This window comes from Hippoglossus stenolepis, chromosome 6 (genome assembly GCF_022539355.2).
Source record: "Hippoglossus stenolepis isolate QCI-W04-F060 chromosome 6, HSTE1.2, whole genome shotgun sequence".
Classification (NCBI taxonomy): Eukaryota; Metazoa; Chordata; class Actinopteri; order Pleuronectiformes; family Pleuronectidae; genus Hippoglossus; species Hippoglossus stenolepis.
In genome coordinates, this window is record NC_061488.1 from 5,418,436 (window position 1) to 5,439,048 (window position 20,613).

General features: G+C 43.8%; 2 protein-coding genes across 4 annotated transcripts; both read right to left on the minus strand.

Moving 5' to 3' along the window:
- Window positions 1-4,378: 4,378 nt before the first annotated feature.
- LOC118110463 (probable G-protein coupled receptor 173) lies at window positions 4,379-8,089 on the minus strand. Of its 2 annotated transcripts, none has more exons than XM_035158215.2 (2): window positions 7,101-8,089; window positions 4,379-5,972 (listed from the first exon to the last, which is right to left on the minus strand). In XM_035158215.2, exon 2 carries the CDS (start codon window positions 5,805-5,807, stop codon window positions 4,599-4,601), a length of 1,209 nt encoding a protein of 402 aa, XP_035014106.1. In that variant the 5' UTR covers window positions 5,808-5,972; window positions 7,101-8,089; the 3' UTR covers window positions 4,379-4,598. The 2 variants fall into 2 exon arrangements, with proteins under 2 accessions (XP_035014106.1, XP_035014107.1); XM_035158216.2 differs by lacking the exon at window positions 7,101-8,089 and adding an exon at window positions 6,077-6,208.
- A 2,186-nt stretch (window positions 8,090-10,275) lies between these two features.
- Window positions 10,276-19,865, minus strand: si:ch211-167b20.8 (protein phosphatase 1 regulatory subunit 3A). 2 transcript variants are annotated; one of them, XM_035160326.2, is made up of 5 exons: window positions 18,667-19,865; window positions 15,116-15,165; window positions 14,291-14,373; window positions 13,909-13,935; window positions 11,949-12,087 (listed from the first exon to the last, which is right to left on the minus strand). In XM_035160326.2, the coding sequence occupies exons 1-4, from the start codon at window positions 19,551-19,553 to the stop codon at window positions 13,909-13,911; spliced, it is 1,047 nt and encodes a 348-aa protein (XP_035016217.1). In that variant the 5' UTR covers window positions 19,554-19,865; the 3' UTR covers window positions 11,949-12,087. The 2 variants fall into 2 exon arrangements, with proteins under 2 accessions (XP_035016216.1, XP_035016217.1); XM_035160325.2 differs by lacking the exon at window positions 13,909-13,935 and having other exon boundaries at window positions 10,276-12,087.
- Window positions 19,866-20,613: the final 748 nt, after the last annotated feature.

A 20,613-nucleotide genomic window follows, 5' to 3' on the forward strand; every position in this document is an offset into this window, starting at 1 on the left:
TTTACCTGAGTCATGAATACAAACCACATTGTTTTTAGTCTCCATAGTGGCAAAGCTCATAGATGGCACAGACAGTTTCCATTCATGCTCCTCAGAGAAAACCTACTCTGACTATTCAACCAGCTACAATAACGTGGACATTTTGTTCTGGGATCTCGTCTTGTCTATAGATAACAGAATGTTCTAATGCTAAACTATGATAGTGAACATGGTTAATATCAGACTGAACATCAGCATGCTTGTGGTTTCCTAGTTGCATGACTCCATGGGCCACGACTTTGGTCCATATCTCTACAACTATTGGATGAAATTCCACATTCATAGTCCCCTGAAGACGAACCCCCCCAGACTTAAAGGGATACTTCACGGAAACATTTAAAAATAAGTCATTATCTACTCACCACTATGCTGATGGAGGGGTGGGGGAAGTGTTTGAGTCCACAAAACACTTTTGGTTTCAGGTGCTGTTGTCCTCCTCTCAATTGAATGCAATACGCTTCCGTAGTACTTTGAGTTGAATTCTATATTCAGAACATTTTTGCATTCTAACATGCTAAACTATAATGGTGAACATAGTAAACACCATCGTGTGTTTTCAGCTTAAAAAAGGTTTTTTTCTTGGGACCCTTTAATTCTGAATCAAACCTTAAAGCTCCTATATGAGATTTTTCTATTTTCTAGGACCAGACAAGTTATAAACTGATACATAATTGTTGTTGGATTGATACGTTATATCACTGCAAAGAAGTAGTATCACACACCGTTTGCACCAACAGCAGAAAGAAACTATTTTCAACTGAAAATAGTTGAAAAGAGTCAAGAGGGAAGAACAGTGAGAGCAGGAATCTTAAATTGAAAGTTTTAAACATCTTTCGTGGTTTATCCACAGATTCGCTGCCTGTAGCCTGGACTTTGCTCCTCTCAAGGTTGGCGAGGGGTATTGTGACGTTTGAATGTGGCCGTGTGAGAGTGAGGGCACAGTGAATGGTTGCTGTCTGGCAAGGTCAGGACGGGGCTTTGTCTGAAACAGGCAGGATGGATACTGATAAAAAACAAAACACAAAACCCAATCCGGTGGAGCGACATTAAACTTCTCCTGTGTGAAACTGAGCGCCCTGACAGGACAATGCAACAAGGCCCCTGCACAACTCTGCATCTTCAGTGGGCGAGCGTAAGTTTCTCAAGTGAGTACGACGGCCTTTGTTGTGGAGCATCTTGGAGAGAAGTGGGAAGGAAACTAAAAATAAGAGCTTGAGACGGGAGACGCGCAGCCAGAGAGAACCTGTTGAACCTGGAGCGTTTTGGGGGATGTTCACACAGCTGTAACCGTTCACTATGGAAACATCTTTTTCCACCAGACACTGTCCACGCTCATAAAGACAATGGGAATTATCTCTCATTCAAATTCAAAATATAGGCTAATTGTTTACCGAGAGAATACACCATCACTCGACGGCTGGATTTCAATCGGTCTCTAATTAAGACTGAGAAAAGCTTTTCTCTTCGCACCCTTTGGATTTTATTTTGTAAGAAGCATAATTGTGTAGAATGCTCGGCTGCACAGGGTTTGCTGTACATGTGGATCCTGTGCGACCACGAGGGAGACGGAGATTCAAGTGTTTTATTCATGTGCTTTCTGTTCCTTATCCTGCAAAGGAGCTTTATAACCCTTTTTATAATGTCTTCCATTATCTGAAGCTTCATTTAAGATTGAATTATTGTTTTATTTTTAAAACCCTTAATAATAATAAAGTTTTTGAGTGATTGGATTCCACCATTCCTCACTTTGCACAAGATATGACAGAAATGCAGTTATTTTTATTTATGTGGGTTTTGGGGATGAATCAAATCTGGTATATTCTGTACTTTATTCTAGAAGATATCATATAATGTAGTGATTTGGAAGAAAAAAAAATCACAAATCAAGGTTCTGCCTCAAAGCTTAAATATCAAATGCAAGTTTTAAATCCATATAAACATGTCGGCCAGTGTTTATTCTTCAGCTCTCTCTCTTTGTCTGTCTTTGAAACACATTTAAAGCATCTTACAGCGCAATATATTTCATTTTTCATCGAGATTTGTTAAAAATTTTGATAAAGAATTAATGAATTCTTGATGGAATTGCTTTAATCAATAGCCTAATGGATTTTGTTCCTATAGCCTGGTCTAGTGTGACTATTAACTTATGGCTAATGTTTGCAAAATGTTACCTTTAGAGAGATATGGCTGAATATTGCTTAGTCATGTCCTTGACTTTTTGATTCTTCTCTATTTGTGCTGCTGTGACACTATATTTGAACCATTTACCATTATCCTGTACTTTTCATTCATGGTTAAATATTTAACAGCACTGTAGCTTAAGAAACTCACTTGTTGGACCCAACCACATTTCTTTTCTGTTCCCACACAGTTGTTCAGTCCAGCTCTTGTGTAACAGTTATAAGTCACAGACATCACTCCACTCTCTCTGTGTGTTTGTACACCTGTCTCCTCAGATTTGATGGGTTGGTGGTATAGTGGACAAAGAAATAATCGTTTCAATCATTCGGACTCTGCAGCTGTTGTTGGTCAGTGCTCGCAGGAGAAAAGCCAGAGCCACACCGATGCATCGCAGAATTCATCTTCTGCTGCATTCAGGAACTAAAAGGCACACAGGGTGTAATTTGTGCCACGCGTTCTGCAAAGTGGTCTATTTCCAGTGAAGTGTTCTCCACGGGGGATGCAGCCATGTCAACATCCAGGCGGGTCAAAAACTCAGAATGCATCAAAAGTAGAGTCTTTATTGATGAGTGGGCAAAAGAACCACCTCAGTTAAACTGTACACTTACAGGATATCATCTCGCCAAAAGGAATGCCAGACGTAAAAATTATGGACCCCCGGTTCACGTTTCATTTTGTCTTCCCGTGTCGACATCTGTACAAGTTGTAATCCCCAGTCTTGAATCTATGAAATGCAGTGGAATGCATGCTAATACAGTATGCAGTGCAAGTGTCCACATTTAGAAAAAATTGACTGCACAAATATATCTATGCTTAACATACTGTAGGTCAGACATTTTGCATTACATGAATCTTAATTTGGAGAGACAGCTTAATGTAGCCTACGCCGGTTTTTCCATACTGCCAAACATCTCTGGGGTCGTGTCCAGCCTGAAGACGGTTTGCTTTTCAGAATGTTCTGTGATTCCAGACGCACAAATGGTGACATTTAGGTCGAGGGGGGGGGGTATAAGACGTCCTGGTAACATTCAAGTTTCCTTCGCATTAAGTGCCACTTCATTTCTTCTTTTTTTAATATTTTTTGTATTTTTTTTTTGTATTCTCATGACAGTACTTCAAAAACATTCTCAAGATCATCATTTGCAAATAAATATTCATTTGCTAATGATTTTTTTAAAAAGCCTTAATTTACATTACCATTCAAGTCGTTAAGTCCTGTGGCCTGTTTGCAATGTACAAGTGTTGTTTTTCTAATTGTTCGGTTCCCTTTTCCATTATCCATCTGTATTTCACATTTGCTTGTACATTACCCATTTAAAATAAAACTGTATTTTCAGTTAGCGAAATCCATTTAAAGGATTTTCCATATGATGACTGTTCAATTTTGCATGATTTTGAGGCCACAAGATGGTGGCTGCTTTCACATCGACTCAATTTTACTGGAACCTGTTTTATCATCATTGTTTCTCTCTCTCTCTTTCTTTAGCCCTCCCTCCTCTCTTCTCTTTCTTCTTCTTCCTCTCTCGCGCACACATACACACGAAATGCTATATAAAAACACACAAGCAGGAATATACATTCCCGTACAGTCTATACAATATCAAATCAAGTCATATTTCAAAATAGTGTCATCTGCTTAACATGTATCGTTTACAAAGTAAAGGAAAAACAGGCAATTTTTTTATGATACAAAGAAACCTGACACGCCCTAAATCAAGTTGAAAAAACCAAGCATGTTAGGGGCTTCTTAGGTTCACGACAGCTATTTAAATGTGTCCAGGGTTATTGGGTCCATTCAGTATTCTGCCGTCTCCTTTGAAACAGATGAAAAGATGTCCAGGGTGGTCTATCAATCCATTCAGACCCTTGATGTGTTTCAGAGTCAGTCGTGTCCTCGTCAACACTTTCTTTTCACAGTCCACAGCACGTTTCTTAAAGGAGTTCAACCCTCCGCTCGTCTGGCTCGTGCCCCGTGTGACACACAAACTAATTCTCAGTCGAAAACTCTGGGGTGTGTCCCTTTTGAAATAAGGCAACATCAATTTAAAATGGCATCTGTCACACTTGGTTGGGGTGGTGATTGTTGTGATCTCTCCCACCTATTAATCGTACAGTACATCGTCAGTAATACAAACCGTTGAAGGAGTTGCCCGGGGGTTTCTCTCGCTGCTTCAAACCTTGCAACCACACATTTATTCAAACATCAACATTCTTCATCAAGTGGCACTGTGCCTCCGTTTATTGGCAAAATTTGGGATTTTGTTGTGCAAAACAACAAAACAGACACTTAATACGTAACCAAGGTGCATTACATCACTTCTGCTCGCCTCGTTTCCCTTTGAAACCTGAAACATTCACCTCGCAGAGCTCACATCCTATCACATGATGCAGTAGGCCTCGTCCTGGGGCAGGTGTTGTTTAGTCCTCCAGTAGGTGGGCAGGTGAGCTCGCAGCACTTTCCTCAGGTCCTCGTTGAGCAGGAGGCAGAAGATGGGGTTGACTCCGGCCTGGGCGAAGCTCATCCACACCGTGATGGACAGGTACCTCTGAGGGATGGTGCAGGACTTGACGAACACCCTCCAGAAACAAGCCACAATGTAGGGAGCCCAGAGGACCAGGAAGAGCAGGGTGATGGTGTAGAACATCCTGCCCAGCCTCCGTTCTGACCTCACCTCTTCCATCCCGAGCAGCCGCCGGTGTTGATTGTGTAAATTTTGCCTGATGCCCAACAGAGTGGGTGGCATGGGGCCACGACCGAACCCGGCAATCCAGTTAGCTGCAGCTTGACCTGTGGCCCCGGGACCGTGGAAGGTCCAGTTCTGGCTGATGGCGGGCACGAGCTGGACGGGTTTCATCTTGCGGTGCCGGTACTCAAACAGCAGCAGCTTGGCGTAGAAGCCGTGGGTGGCCAGGACCACCACAGCCAGCATGAGCATGAAGCCCAGGGTGTCGTTGGTCTTCAGGTAGCGGTGTTCAAAAATACACTGGTCCTCGTCACGGATGAACTTGTATGTCCCAACATCAAAGACAGGTGGGAACGCCATGGCAACGGCCAGTGTCCACACCATGCAAATGATGGCAGCGCAGGTCCAGATGGTCATGCGCTTGGCGTAGAATCGGTGGTGGGCGATGGCAAGGTAGCGGGTGACAGCCACACAAAACAGCATGAAGGCAGCGTGAAAACAAAACAGCACAGCCATAAAAGCCACAACTTTACAGCTCAAGGCGCTGTAAGTCCAGGTCGAGCTGTTGTGGACGGACACCAGCACAAAGGGGAAGCAGGCAGCTGAGCGGACTGCATCGGCCAGGCACAAGTCCAGGAGAAAGAAGTAAGGGGCCTTGTGAAGTGTCCTGTCTCGTAGGACCAGCAGGGACACCAAGAGGTTTCCTACCAGGCTGACACAGATGATCAAACCCAAGAAGACCAGCTTAAAGTAGGCAGACATATCTGTGGCAGAGACCCCTCCGCTGCCGCTGCCGTCACTGCTGCTGCTGCTGCTGCTGCCGCCTCTTGCCAGTCCACTCTGTGACGCCAGCACAGCCAGCAAACTGCCAGGGCCGTCGATGGCAAAGCTCTGGTTAGCCATTCTTTCACCTTCCACAGGAGCCTGCCTCGTTCGGCCCTTCACAAACACTACTGATCCCCCTACAGCCGTCGTCTCCCGCGGCTCTCTCGTCTCTACAAGGAGAGGCTGCGAGGATCTGTTCTACCTGACAGACTCATCTTTCCTCTTTGTCCACAAGCACGCCACCTGCGAACAGAGACACACGTATTGAGGAATAGAATAAAATAAGAAAAAACAAGATGTCTGACGTGCATGTAAGGTCTGGAGCACCGAACGGCAACAGAACTCACATTTTACAGCATGGATATAGAAGTGCTGTGTCGGGCAACACAGTGGAAATCTCTGCCTTCCTGTTTCTCTGAGGCTGGGATCAGATCAGCAGCTCTACAGCATGCCAGCTCCTTGGCTCTCTCAGTAATTACCTTGCCCGTTGCTAAGATACAACAGCTCACATACTTTGTGCAAGTGTGGGTGTTTGAGTGAATGCACGGGGGTGTACAGGGGGATGGAGCAGACACAGTACAACCAACACTGGCTATGTCCAACAAACAGAGATGTTGTAAATGAGCAAAGAGCATTTTATGCTTTCTCGGTGGCGCTCGGGCGAATGTGTGCGTGACAGTCGCTTAAAGAGCAGAGGGTGTAATCTGTACCATTCACAGCACATAGCAACTGTGAGGATATCAGCAGAGCAGGCAGACATTTAGCTTTTTTTAAATTATTTTATATTATTCTTTTTTACCAAGGATCTATGTGTGAAATGAGGAAATCTCCTCAACAGGAGGAGAAAATCATCAATGTGCTGATCAGTCAGGCCTCGGAGCTGGAGCAAGGAACCTGAAATCCTCCCTGTCTCAACACGACATGATTAAAAACATGAAGATCTGATTTTTTTTTTTAAAGAAGCTGCTTTTGTTGTAGAGATGCCAAAAAAAAAAACCACAATTCACAGGCAGGAGGTGATAATAGCTGTGGCTCGTCTGGGTGGGCCTCGTCTATGTAGGCCATGAAACACAATATGATTTGCTGGAACTGTGGGCTTATTTTTATCCACACACAACAGCCCTCTGCCACCTTGACAAATATAATTTCACCTGATTAGATGGCTGCTGTGTCAGCAGAGGCCTGAAAACACACACACTGGAGTGGGTAACAAAAAACACACAGATGAACAGGTGTCAAAATCACCTCTGCTGTGTTTTTGTGTCGTATGTGTGTGTGTGTGTGTGTGTGTGTGTGTGTGTGTACATGTATATGTGTGTGTGTGTGTGTGTGTGTGTGTGTGTGTGCAAAGGGAGAGAGATGATAACCTACCTTTTCATAGCATCATTCTTCTCTCCAGATCTTCTCAAAAACAACAGAATGACACAATAACAGTAAAAAAATAGAAAAACGATCCCAGTCGCTGTGTTTCGGTCGCGAGGAGATTAAAACACACAATAACGCCTCATGCTCCTCAGGCTCTAACGACACCTGTTATGCACAAATCCATCGCATTGGAATAAACACAAGACGATGTGATAATCAACAGCGGGATGAGGACCGTGCTGCTGCTGCTGGAGGAGGAGGAGGAGGAGGAGGAGGAGGAGGAGGAGAGAGAAAAATACATCCTCTGCCTCCCTGTTACTGGGAGAGGGATGTGTTCATCTGCCCAGTGTCTGAATATCATCCGAGGGTTTTATGTTGCATCACGTCGAGGACGGTTTTTCCAGAGAAGAGGAGGAGAGAGGAGGGGGAAAAAAACTAAAAAAAAAACCTCCACAAATGTCTCAGGCTCAGTTCATGAATCCAAATGATGTCAGATTTTCAATGCTGATAACAACCCACCCACCGACGACGGAGAGGAGGAAGAAGACGTGTTGTTGAGCAGGGAGAAGAAGAATTGTTCCGCACAGACAGAAGCAGCCTCGACGCGTCTGTGTTTCCCATCGTCCGGCCACTAGCAGGCCGATGCGCTCACCCTCCACCCGGGATGTGCGCGGTCTTTGTCTCGCTGCCCGCTGGAAGGTGGACCACGACAGAAACCTCCGCCACCCAACACACACATCCTATAATAATTATTGTTATTATAAGGGGGGAGCGATTCCGACGATGTCACGAGCAAATCCACATTGTGGGAAAAAAAAGAAAAATCACAATCAAATGAAGAGAGAGGGGGGGATGGAAAAAGGAAAAAGGAAAAACAACAACCCGGCAGGATCAGGCGATTTTTTTTATTCCTGAATTATCCCCAATTATGGCTGCTGGCGAGGAGGCAGCTCGCACATTCACGGAAAGCGTCGGTTTTATTCGGAGAGAGAGAGAGAGAGGGAGAGAGAGCGGGAGAGGGAGGGAGGGAGGGAGAGAGAGAGAGAGACATGTGCAGCATTGTGGGTCATAATAACTTGAAAGTGATGTTTTATTCTCTCATGACGCGTCTGTTTTTCCTCTCCAGTACGGACACAGTGTGGAGCCCCAGCTGCCAACACGCCCCGGGTTTCATTGGTCTCCTCCTGGCCTTGGTGACAGGGCAGGGTGGCCTGACAGGGCCGCAGCAAGGCATTCTGGGTCCTCATTTAAAGGAGAGGGGGAGACGTACACTTTTAAATCTGAAACCATCACCACCATAATCAATCTGTTCTTGTGATGAGGATGTGAAAACTCCACATCATCTTTTCTCTCGTCATATTCACAGTATTTTCAGGTCTTTTTACCACAATCACTATTACATTTCATACATGTATGTTCTGTTGAGGATATATAAAACTACAGATCATCAGTTTTTCTTCTCTTTATAGCAGAATTTCTGTTGTGCCATATGATTGGAGAGATTCGGTCTAGACAGCCTGTCCACTTCCTATCTGCAATTCACCAAAAGGTTTTTTATAAAAATTTTGGCAAATACAGTTTTGATTATACGTTGGCACGGTGCTGCAGTGGTTAGCATTGTTTCCTCACAGCAAGAGGGTTCCCAGTTTGAGTCATTGACAGATAAATAAGTGATGCTTTAAGGTTTAAAGGTTTGCATTGATTTTAGAATCTAAAAAATAAGATTAAAGATGGGGTTGGTAATCCTGGAAAATCCTGGTGATGCGGTGGTTAGCCTCACACCTCAGAGCAAAAAGGTTTTAGGTCTGAACCTGACGACTGGCCGGGGCCTTTCTGTTTGGAGTTTGCATGCTCTCCTGTGTCTGTGTGGGTTTTGTCAGCTTCCTCCCAAAGTCCAAAGACATCCAGCTGTGACATGCTGTCGATGTGTCCACGGTGAACCCTGCCTCTCGCTGAATGGCAACTGAATCCAGTTTCACGTGACCCTCAAAGAATAAGCAGTACAGAGAATGGATGGATGGTTGTGTGAGGACTAAACAGACGTACATATGTCCTGGACAAAGTTTAGACTGAATCAAATGTACCAAACAGTTAAATGTGGCCTAAACGACAGCGGTGATGGAGCAGTTAAAGCCAATAAGCATCCATGGACCATGGGTGCTATAGTTTCCATTGAGTAAAGTGACATGTTAAAGGAGGGGTATTACAGGAAACAGGATTTGTCTTGTCTTGGGGGGGATTTTGCTGTCAAAGATGTTATTTAAGTGAAAGCTCGGGGCCCGTCGCTGTTTTCAGCTGTTTCTCGTGATGAAATAGTTCCATTCCAACAAGCCAACTGCCCATTATAGTGATGTCACACTGGGTAAGAGGAAAAGAGCAACACAATAACCACTTTAACTGCTGTTGTATATGTCACAACAAACAAACAGAGGACCTTTTGCTATCATCAGTGCCTAACACGGCTTTCAGTGTAGATTACTGCTTTTAAAAGGCATTAATTATTTCAAAGTGAGCGTCTGATGGAGAATTCTTACTGATTATCCTCCCTGGGTCAGTTTTAAGTCCGCTTAAATTTTTAATACATTCCACACTCGAGCTATGTGACCATCACACAAATTCATCGCTCCCTCCCTTTTCCCTGCAGGAGTCTGAGAAAATAGAAGTGCGCTGTGCTCGGATTAACAATTTAGTTTTAAGGGGCCAAATGCAAAACTGAGATTGAAATGTAAAACGATACCCGACACCTGAAGAGTGACGGAGACATTTGTGGATTTGAGGTTGTCATACAAGATAAGAGTAGATTGATTCAACAACACTGAACTGTTCTTTGCTGTTTTTCAGATATAAGCCTTGATACGAAAATAATCAGAATGAGAGTGTGACATCTGAGGAGGTTTCCTGAAAACTGTCAGCTGACCTGAGCTTCCTCTGGCCAGCGTGCACCGTATGACACTATGACCTCAGTGCAATGCGCGACCTTTGGGTTCTAGCTGCAGCTCATGTTCCCGTCTGTGTGTTTCCACTTCAAGCTAAGCCGTGTGCACCGCAGAGTCGGAGGCACCGGAGGCTCTGATTTTATTTTAGTGTTGTTCTTTTGCTCCGCAGAGTCATGACTGTGCAGGAAACTTCGCGCATTTGCAGAATGGATGAAAAGAAAAACACAAACCAAGACACAAAGTGGCACAGGATATAACAAAAATGTTTAATGGCAACACACTGCAAAATCTTTCATCACTTCAAACGTGTCATTCAGTGCTCCGGTCTGGCTGTGAGGTTGTCAAAGTATAGTGCGATAAAGTTTGACGCTATGCTACATCAATAAGTGTTTAACAGGAAAACACACAACAGTGGAATAGTTCTCTAATGTTCAATGATAAATATCCTGTTTACATTTCACACTGGATAAAGTTTTCCACTTGTTTTGTCCCTCGAGCAGCATCCACTTCAATCTGGTGTTTATTGAAAGTCATCATTTTGTTTTTGCAGCATTAAGGTAAAAATACTACTTGTTTTACTTGTGCATATCTATGGTGATGCTATGTCCCGCTATGGTAATGTGCTTTTCAGACATAACAATTAATGTAATTCACAACCTTGGTTTGCACACTGACAACAACACTCAAGGAGAAAAACAACAAGTGCATTTCAGAACTGACAAAATCAGATTACACAACACCACATACACACATGACACAACACTTAAAAAAAAAAAAACATCTGTGATGATATATAGTTATTTGGCATTAGAGTGATAACAATGATGTTGTAAAAATTGGGAAATAACAAACAACTATTCTATTAACACTGCAGGAAAATATCGCCTATATTTTTTATAGCTTTCTCCATGATATGGAAATACTCACGAGTTGTACCCTACGTGTTTTCTTTCATGAAAAGAAAGCTATCTACGTCTTTCTTTTGATGAAAATGCACATAACTCTAAGAACTCACACAGTGATACACAACTTCAACGTGGTTTTAACTCGATTACTTCTTTTGGAATCATGAAAAAGGCACTTCACTAGCAAACGGATCAGAGTGAACTCGTGTGGCGTGATCACAAACGGTGCAAGACCAGAAGGAGTCCGATGAAGAAGAGCGCGCTGGGCTCCTGCATCACTATCGAGAGGGAGACGACTCCGCTCAGAAAGACGATGGATGGCATCAGATTCCTGTGTATGGCAGACTGGTGCTCAGACGCCTCTGACAACGTGTTTGATAGATTCTCTACTGATGTGTCAGGTGAAATCTGGGGAGCATCTCCTTTCTCTCCGCAGGCCCAGGCAGGCGGAGGAGCCGAGTTTTCGCACGCCTCAGTTACACCTGTGGTCTTGGGGGCGTTCTCTGTGAGTTCAGGTGATGGTGGAGCTTCACCTTCTGCTCCCAGAGCTGCCTGACTCTCTGCCACAGGGGACGGGAGCGTACCGTCTTCGCAATGCGCTGCAGACCTGGTGGAACCTTCTGTTAATCCTGCGGCGGGTTCACTCAATCCCAGTGCAGCCTCTCGCTCGAAGCGCTGAGTCGCACCGGGAGCAGAGACAGGTGCAGCAGCCAGTTGGAGACGAGGCCGACTAGCCGGGCTTTCGGTCGATCTGTCCTCTCCTGTTGGCCACAGATCCGTCTCTGTGGTTGGAAGTTGCATGCGAGAGGCCTCTGAAGAAGGGATTTCCTCTCCATCAGCCTGGGAACTGTCTGATCTGGGCCTTGACTCTTGCTGCAGGGGAGGCAGCAGTGGAGAGGGACTACTGTCTCCGGGCTGCGCTGACGTTTGGTCGACTAATTCACAGTGGAGTCTGGGTAAAGGCTGTGACTTATTTGGCTGGACCGATTCACTGGCACAGAGTACAAAGGATGAATTGGTTTGTAGTGTGGTTTGGGAAGACGTGCAAGGGGAGCGTTCAACTGGGGATTCAGTGTGAGCGGACAGTGTGCCGTCAACAGATGGAAGCTCGTGGTTGGGTGGGGCAGAGGGACCTGGTGGGTTAACTGCAATCTGTGGAAGTAAAACAGTGAGACAACAGTGAAGGGGAACGATTTGTATTGGACGTTAATGTTTCACACAGAGACAAAAAGCATTTTACCACATACTGATGCTTTTTCTGTGAAATGGATCCCATGCTGACATGGTAATTGTGAGGAAAATGCAGACAGACCAGGAGCGTTATGATGGGACTGACAAACACAAATTCTTACGCCTTTACTTCCCCTGTCATGAGAACAAAACTCTTTCCTACTGGAGTCCAAAGAGCACAAGGGCATAAAAGAGTGAAATCAATGCAAATGTATAATTATTTTATCCTCAAAATTACCCATTGAACATGTGTTCACATGAGTACAGGAGCAAAATGCCACCTCTTGTGATTTTCTTTTAGAATAAATACAAGAAAGGAGCTGAGGTTATTGAAAAGAGCTTTGAGGCTGCTGTGACAAACATTCGAAGGTCAAATCAAGATAGAGTCACAACAATATAAAACCAAAGGACAGAAAACACCAAGAACATCCAGAGGAACAAGTGCATAGAACACAGATAGAGCACTGAAGTGTTAATCTGGAAGATGTGAATATATTAAGACAGAAACATCCTGTTCTATGTTAATATCATGTCCTGCTGTGACTTTTCCGAGAGCAAGATGTTATTGAGTTAGGAATTTAGCATTTCTTTTAACTGGAATCCTCATAAATTTACACTAAATGCTTTCCAACAATTCTCTTTTCATTTGGACTAAATCGAGCACTTTGTGTCAATCTGTTAAGAAATGACCTGCAAGCACCGACAGAATCAGAAATACTCAGAAAGCGAATCACACTCGCAATTATGCTGACGAACTTTCCCTTGAACGTGGAGAAATTATTTGTTAGTAATGATGACGTTTGAATAAAGCCCATTGAATTAGATCCTAAATATACATTGAATTACGTATAGAGAAGAAAATAAATAAGTTTAGTTGTAATGCTCTACCAAAACACGGCATGCATGTGACCACTGATATCAAATACACATACAGATGAGCTGGATGAGTACATGCCTAAAACAGAGTACCTGTGAGACACTGGTACCAGATCACATCATGTTAGGAGGTGGACGTCCTGGTTTATTTATTTTTTGATATACTCTGGGCTGTTTGCTCATTATTATGCATCAACAGTAACTTCCTCCTGCTTCTGAAATGCACATTTCCTTCAGTCTGAGGTGTTTTTTTCTGTGTAATTGTTCCAAAATCAACTTATGATCGCCAAAAATGCTGCTTCAAGCTCCCTGGAAACCCTCATTGGAAACAGCTCAACATTTCTGTCATCCAAAAATGTGTTGTTTAAAAACAAGAGGGAATAATGTAACACAATATTTCCTTAACTGGATTTAGCATTGCTGTCAAAATATGTATTTTTCCCATCTATATATCTGCAAGAAAGCAAATAAGGCCATTTCCATAAATGTTGAACTGCTCCTTTAATATTGCAGCAGAGCGATAGTAGTTAAACTTCTCTTCAAAGATCGTCCAGTGTTCGCAAAACTGAATGTGATCTAAAACGAGTTTCAGTAACATTTCAATACGAAGACTCTTCATTAACAACAGCACAGTGACAGAACAATAACCACAAATAATGACAACTATGACGACACATGGTGTGAATGAATATTAGTCTTCACAATCACTTGTCACGACTGAAAAAAAGACACCGATACAGATTTCAAGAGGCCAATTTGAAATGCAAAGACACGGAGAGCATGCACTGTGATGCTGATTGGATAAGACGCCGACGAGGAGGGTGACATACAGAACTCGTGCTACAGCGGTGAGAAGCGAGACGTTACCTAAGTTGTTGCTGAAGCTTCAATGAGCTGTGAACAATATAAACAACCAAGCCAATGATGGTGAGCTTTAGAAGTGGAACTGGAATGTTTATTGGACACATGAGTCGCATAAGAGGGACACGGCACTTCGCCTGCTTACCTGTTAAATAGGAACGTCGCATGCAAATCGAGATCATTTGAACATAATCCAACAAGTCATTATCTAAATGTTGGCAAGAAAGCCAGCGATCTGCAGCGGCACATTCCAGTTCTATTGACCTGTTTTTAAACTTTTGCAGGTCAAAGAAAGTTCACAAAGAAGAGGGAACACAACGAACCCTCCAGTTATGTCATTATTTATTCCATTTAATCTGTTCCCGTCTTTCTGTTTCATTCCTCTTACCTCCAGGTCTATCTCCGGCTGTACGATGACGGGGCAGACGGCTGTAGGTCTGATGAGGCCGGTCTTGGAGGTCCCTGTTTCCTCTGTTGATGTAAAACAGATTAAAAAAAATGCTGCGAGATAAAGCGATGACCTTGTTCAACAAAACACCAACTATCAATAGTGGATGAATAATTAAAAGGGGGCGCTAGACTCTGCCTGTTAGAATGTTGAATAATGTTTGTCTGTGGCTTTGGAGAGAATCAGAGAATATGTTTGGACGTGATAATTTGGTGACGAGCTGCGTTACGAACTGGGATATTACATAGTATTGTTAATAATGAAAGAATGGCACTGAGAGGCATTATGGGAAATGTAGTGATTTGAGAGCCAGACCCACACTAGGCAATAAAAGACTCCTCCTCTGTCTTTAAATTAAAGCTGTATCCAATACTTAATCACTGGAGTAAACCTTTAAGTAAACATAACAATTTCTAAATCCCATATAATACCATGATTTATATAAATCTATAAATACTTCTATTCTTCTTTTTACCTCAGGATTTTGCAGGATTATGGAAAAACTGCAGAACTGATTTTATTGAAACCTGGTGGAAGGGTTGGGTATAGGCCAAGGAAGAATCAGTTTACTTTTGGAGCAGATTTTATTAAAGGTCCAGTGTGTAAGATTTAGGTGAAAGGGATTTATTGGCAGAAATTGAATATGAAATAATCCTAGTGATGTTTTCACTAGTGTGTTTCATCTAAATTGTACGAATTGTTGTAGTTTCAGATAGTGAAGCCATATGTCAATATAGATTTTGTGCAGCAACATCCACAACGTACCTTCTTCCTTTTCCTGCTCGTCTTCTGAATCAAATTCATCATCATTCATACTGAAAGAAAAGAGAGACAGTTTCATTATGAGACAATATGAAAACAGGACAAAAAGATTCAAGTCTACACTGTTTAAAACACCTAAAAGTTTCTATGTGTATAAAACATGGAACTTTAAAAACCCCAGAAGACTTTTGTTTCGGAATACAAATGTTGTGATAATGCTGCAAAACCTGAGGCCTAATAACACACAATGAAAATACACAGTTTATAGTGTAGTCTGTGTATAATGTCTATCTGACTGAACCACGGGGGAGACGCACAAAGTGAGACCTGTTGGAGAAAAGTGCTTTGAGGCTGAGCTGTAAGGACGGAAAGTTTTGCATTTGAATCTTATTCCGTGCAACATCTGAAACAGCTGAAGATAAAATAAGAAAGTTTTGGTCCAAAGATTGACTCAGTTCACGTATAAATATGTGGCAGACGAGATTGGCCATGTCCGTTTTGTGCAAACACATTTTTAAGATGGTAGGAGCTGTATTTATGTATCAAAGTTAAATGCATCACATGTAATTGCGGAAGCATATTCAGAAACATATCTTTGGATATGTCACATATATTAATCTCTGTCTACCCAGGATGGAGTGGGTGTTACTTACATCAGATCCTATTTGAGCTGGTATGCACTAATGGTAGAGTTGATCATTTAAAGCCTCGATGAATCAAAAAATAGAGCAGAGATGTTCTCTGTATGAGGACACTTGTGTTAAGGGAAGACTGAGTCAACATCGCTAAAGGAAGCCAAATTAAATAAAGGTCAAGAAGTGTGACGAGCATGTGACAGGAGCTACACAAATAGAGTGAGGAGAAGCTGGCGAGCAGTTCGTGCTCCCTGTGATTAATGCACCTCCAGTTTCATATCGGAGGCTGTGATTTAAAAACGATAGAGACCTGACAAAGATCTTTGCATTATACACGTCTGCTGATGTGAAGTGTTTATCTGCTAAGCTCTGCGCTACACGGTTCGCTTTTTTTAAAGCAAGTTCTCAGGTTCCATCGTGGTGGGCACAGTATCTTCAACAATAGTTGTAGGATATCGGTATTGGAGAAAAATCAGAATTTGGTTTGTGGGCAGTTTTAAAAAACAATCTAGGGCTGGACAATATGGCCAAGATGATATCGATGATTATCATGATACACATCAAATCTGTATTCCATTTAAGTTTTAGACAGTAGCTCGGTGTGGCGGTTGGCACTCTTGAATCCCTTTGCAATTTGTATGTTCTCCAGGTTCTCCGGCCTCCTCCCACAGTCCAAAGATTGGGATTAGGTTGATTGAAGACTCTAAATTTACTTGTCAGTGTGAGTGGTTGTTCCTCTCTGTGTGTTGGGCCTTGTGACAGACTGGCGAACCTGTCCAGGGTTTACCCAACCTCTCGCCAAATGTCAGGAGGGATTGGCTCCAACCCCCACCAAAAATGATATACAAATCTGAGGTAGTTCAGTTCCACCTTAGTTATATGCCTACACAATTCAATATATGGAAATCTAATTAACTTTTGTTGTATTGCTATTGATAATAATGAATTAAAATGTATGATATTGGTTTATTACCCAGCCCTAAAACATCTCAAGACGGCTTGAGACCCAGTTAACATAACAAATGCTGTTGGCCTGACTCGAGCCCTGATCTGGGGAAGTGGCTCCGTTTGGCTCCCGTCTCGCTGCCAAACTCTGGACTGACTCAGCAGCAAGTTGATGCCAAACAGATTAAGACTGAGGCAAAACTCAGCAGCCTCATCACTAAGTGATCAAGGCAGATGCCGCGGAAATAGAGGCATTGTTCCTGCTCTGGTCTCAGCGATCACCAGGGGCACATTTTAAATCTATAGTAGCCCGAGGTGGATACGGTTCAGTTAAATATAAACTCAAGCAGAGCCCGGATTACTTCAAAGCACAGACATAATCTAGTGTGTGTACATCAAATGAACAAACAGTGAGTAATACATTCTAGTGTCTAGACTTGCTTCACCCCACAGTAACCTTTCCTCCCACTGGCTGCCTTGTTTAATGTGTTAAAATCCAATTATCAGCTAACTTCAAAGCACCTAATGACTCTATGATGGTTGCTATGGTGGCGGAGGTGGTGGTGGGTGCTGCTGGAGTTTCTGCTCCCCAATTTCCTCCTTTCCAGTTAGTGACTCATGCATCCCTAACAAGCCATCTGGCCCCTTCCTATACTCCGGCTCCACTAATGAGGAACTACATGACAGCTACATCAGTTTGCTCCCCTCATCGGGCTCCTCATAAGCGTTGGTGGGGACCTTTGCCGCTGTCCTGCGTCGGCGAGCGCCGCGAGATTCATCGCGCACCATCGCGTTGACGCAAGGACACATAGTCGGACTACTTGGCTCCGAGGGAGCGAGGAAGGGGAGAAGTCATTTGTCTGTCAGCCTCAAACTACACAAGGGAAAATAGGTCAATCTGCTCCACTGAAATGTCTCCGGTCCCCGATGACTCTGATAGAGAAGGTCAGAGGTAAATATCCGGGCAGGGAAACGCCAGAGCTGAAAACCACACCTGCCCTTTGCCTATTTTGAACGTCCTTGCACTCCACTGGATGATTGGCATTCTGAAGGGGGTGTGTCGCCTGTGTGGAACTCTTTCCACCTTTCACTGTGGACGATGAAGACTGTAAAATCAGACGTAATGAACACCTACCAAGCTAGTTTAGATCAGATGACTGACCCTGCCTCATTGTGCAGCGTGTAGCTGTGTTTCTTAACATCCTGCTTTGATTCAGACTTGATTTCGTGTTATGCTAAAAACAGTCTCCAGGCAGAAGTTCTGAATAAAGCTGAATGCTCATTGCAGCCACGAAACCTCACAGGGAATTACTAAGCAACTGGAGCTACGCAGCTGCTGCACAACACCCAGTGTTTCACAGTACTTTACAGGCTTTGTTTGGATCAATCTCTCGATGATTTGATTGCTATTGTGCACCCATATGCTGAAATCAGGCTGTTTGAAAGCTACCTGCATCGGAGCGGATTTAATATTTAGATGATAGTGGATTTCAGCTTCCAAAATGGAAATGCATCATGGACAACACCTCTCACCCCTTATAGGACACTGGGGCCCTGAGCAGATCTTTAAATACTGCACTGTTTCTTCTTATATCACAGCTACTTACTATGACTTGCACTATTTTTAACAAATTGTCTTTTTGCACTTAGATGTATAACGTATATATATATCATATAATTATTGTGTTTATATATACACATATAGATATTTATATACACATACATTTTATTATGATATTGCCTTTTTTCATTCTCTTGACTTACCTCATTCTGACTTGTCTGCTTCTGTAACAAGTGAATTTACCTTGTGTGGGATCAATTAAGTTGTATCTTATCTTTCAAGGCCTTCGAGGAGATTGTGGTTCAACCCCAACCCATGGAGGTCAGAGGTCAAAGTAATCTCCTCTCTCAGCTCTTTACTACATCATTTGATCTGTGGCTGACGAATGAAAGCACGTGTGAGGGCAGACCTACCTGTAATACCTCGGAGGCTTCAGGATGCCTCTGATATCTTGCACGTCGATGTCCGTTGGAGCTGCGTCGTCTTCGTAGGACAGGAGCAGAGTCAGCACATAATTCATAGAAGAGTTGTTGGCCCAGAAGTCCCCGTCGGCTGTTTCATAGCGGACCACAAACTCGATGCGTGAGCCGTGCGTGACATACGGTGGCGCAAAGGACAGCTTGAAGGAGAATCGATCCGTGTCCCCTTCGTTAGAGTCCTGGACGTACTCTGCGGGGTGGTCGAAGTAAGTCACCCAGTTGTCCATGGTGGATCTGATGTAAACTGCCTTGTGGAAGGACACGTTCAGGACTCGTATCAAGCCACAGAAGGCGAGAGGATCGTCCTCCACCGGAGTCACCTGCTCCACCTCCACCTTGCCGCTGCGCACCGCCTGCAGCAGCGCACCGCCTGCAGGTGCGGTGAACTCCGGCTGCACGCGATACGTCGGCTCGCGCCATGGTTTGCGGTACTTCGCCTCCTCTTCCTCCCAGCGCGCGCTGTCCACTTCGTCGTCCGAGTCAAAGGCCACGAATTCCTTCACGTCCACCAGGTCTCCGCCCGTGGTGTCGGCGAACCACACTTTCTTCGCGGCGGCGGACAGCGCCAAGTGGATGCACATGTACTCGGCGGTCTCATCGTGGATGGAGGCGCCCCGCTTCCTGGGCACCGGGGAGCACCTGGGGATGAAGCGGACGCCCTCGGGGTCATCGTCATCTTCCTCCTCCTCCTCCTCCTCCTCCTCATTGTGATTGTTATCATCGTCGTACATGGAGGAGGCACCGCGCACCCCCTCGGCCGACTTGCCATTTTTGATCGTGGTGAAAAGCCCCTCTTGGTTCGGTATGGTTAGGAAGGACATGTTTGCAGATGTGTACACTGTGCGCTCAAAACACTACATATGGCGTCTCCATACAAAAAACCCGAACCACAGCCACAGAGTCGAGGGTTCGCGCAGCGGTGGCCGGTGTCGATCCAGCGCTGGTCCTGCGTTACGCACACAGGCTCCTCATGTCAGTCAGCGTGACAGTAAATGTCAGCCATGGAGAACGTGTCTGTGCGGCCAGCCCCTTGTGATAGTGTATCCCCTGGTTTACATGACTTAAAGCACCGCTCCTTGGCTGCAGGAAGGAGCCGCCTCTAATTTTAGCTCTGACCTACCGGGATCCCGAGCTATGGTTGTGGCCGTGCGTGTGCGTCCATGGACGAGAACATGTTCTGTCCCAAATTTGTCTCCTGACTTGGTATCATCCTGCGTCTCCCCCCTGGCTGAGTTTGGTTCGGGCTGGATAAACCGCCCACTACTGGGACATGACCATATTAAAGTAATATCACACTGACGCATTAAGACACATGTAATAATTCACCTATACAGGTCATCATCAGGGTGCATTCGAAGATCTGCAGAAACAAACAGGTGGAAGTTATTATTTGCAGATGGGGTCTATTTTATCACCATGAGGGCGCCATGATTAAAAAGTCTCAAAAGGACAGTTATAGGGTTAAAATACAGGGGGGTTATTTTATTGTTATTTTTGTTGAGACATGCAAAACTGCTGCAAACCTAAGTTATGCAAAGAATAACCACTAAACAAATAAGATGTAACAATCAATCTATATATCTATCTATCTATCTGCTAATATATCTGACCACTAACAACAACATTCACTGAATCATTAATTGACACCAACATCATACCCAGTCATTTTCCTTGTTTATATTTCGAAGCTTATAATGCATCACGTGCCTGTTCAGGGACTTTAGTTCTTACTTATTTTTCTTACTTATCAAATACAATGTTAGAACAAATACAATTTGACCTAATAAAAAAACCACTTACACAAGCTTGATTGAGAAGCTATTTATAGACGTGTGGGCGTGCACATCTGTTGTGGGAATAAAAACATTCTTATTTGATGAG

Coding starts and splice junctions, on each gene's coding strand:
- LOC118110463 (XM_035158215.2), bottom strand. CDS start 5,807: ATGGCTAACCAGAGCTTTGCCATCGACGGCCCTGGCAGTTTGCTGGCT.
- si:ch211-167b20.8 (XM_035160325.2), bottom strand. CDS start 19,553: ATGTCCTTCCTAACCATACCGAACCAAGAGGGGCTTTTCACCACGATC. Junction 15,166..18,666: donor AAGCCTCCGAGGTATTACAG/GTAGGTCTGCCC, acceptor CTTTTCTTTCAG/TATGAATGATGATGAATTTG. Junction 12,088..14,290: donor AGCCGGAGATAGACCTGGAG/GTAAGAGGAATG, acceptor TTACTTCCACAG/ATTGCAGTTAACCCACCAGG.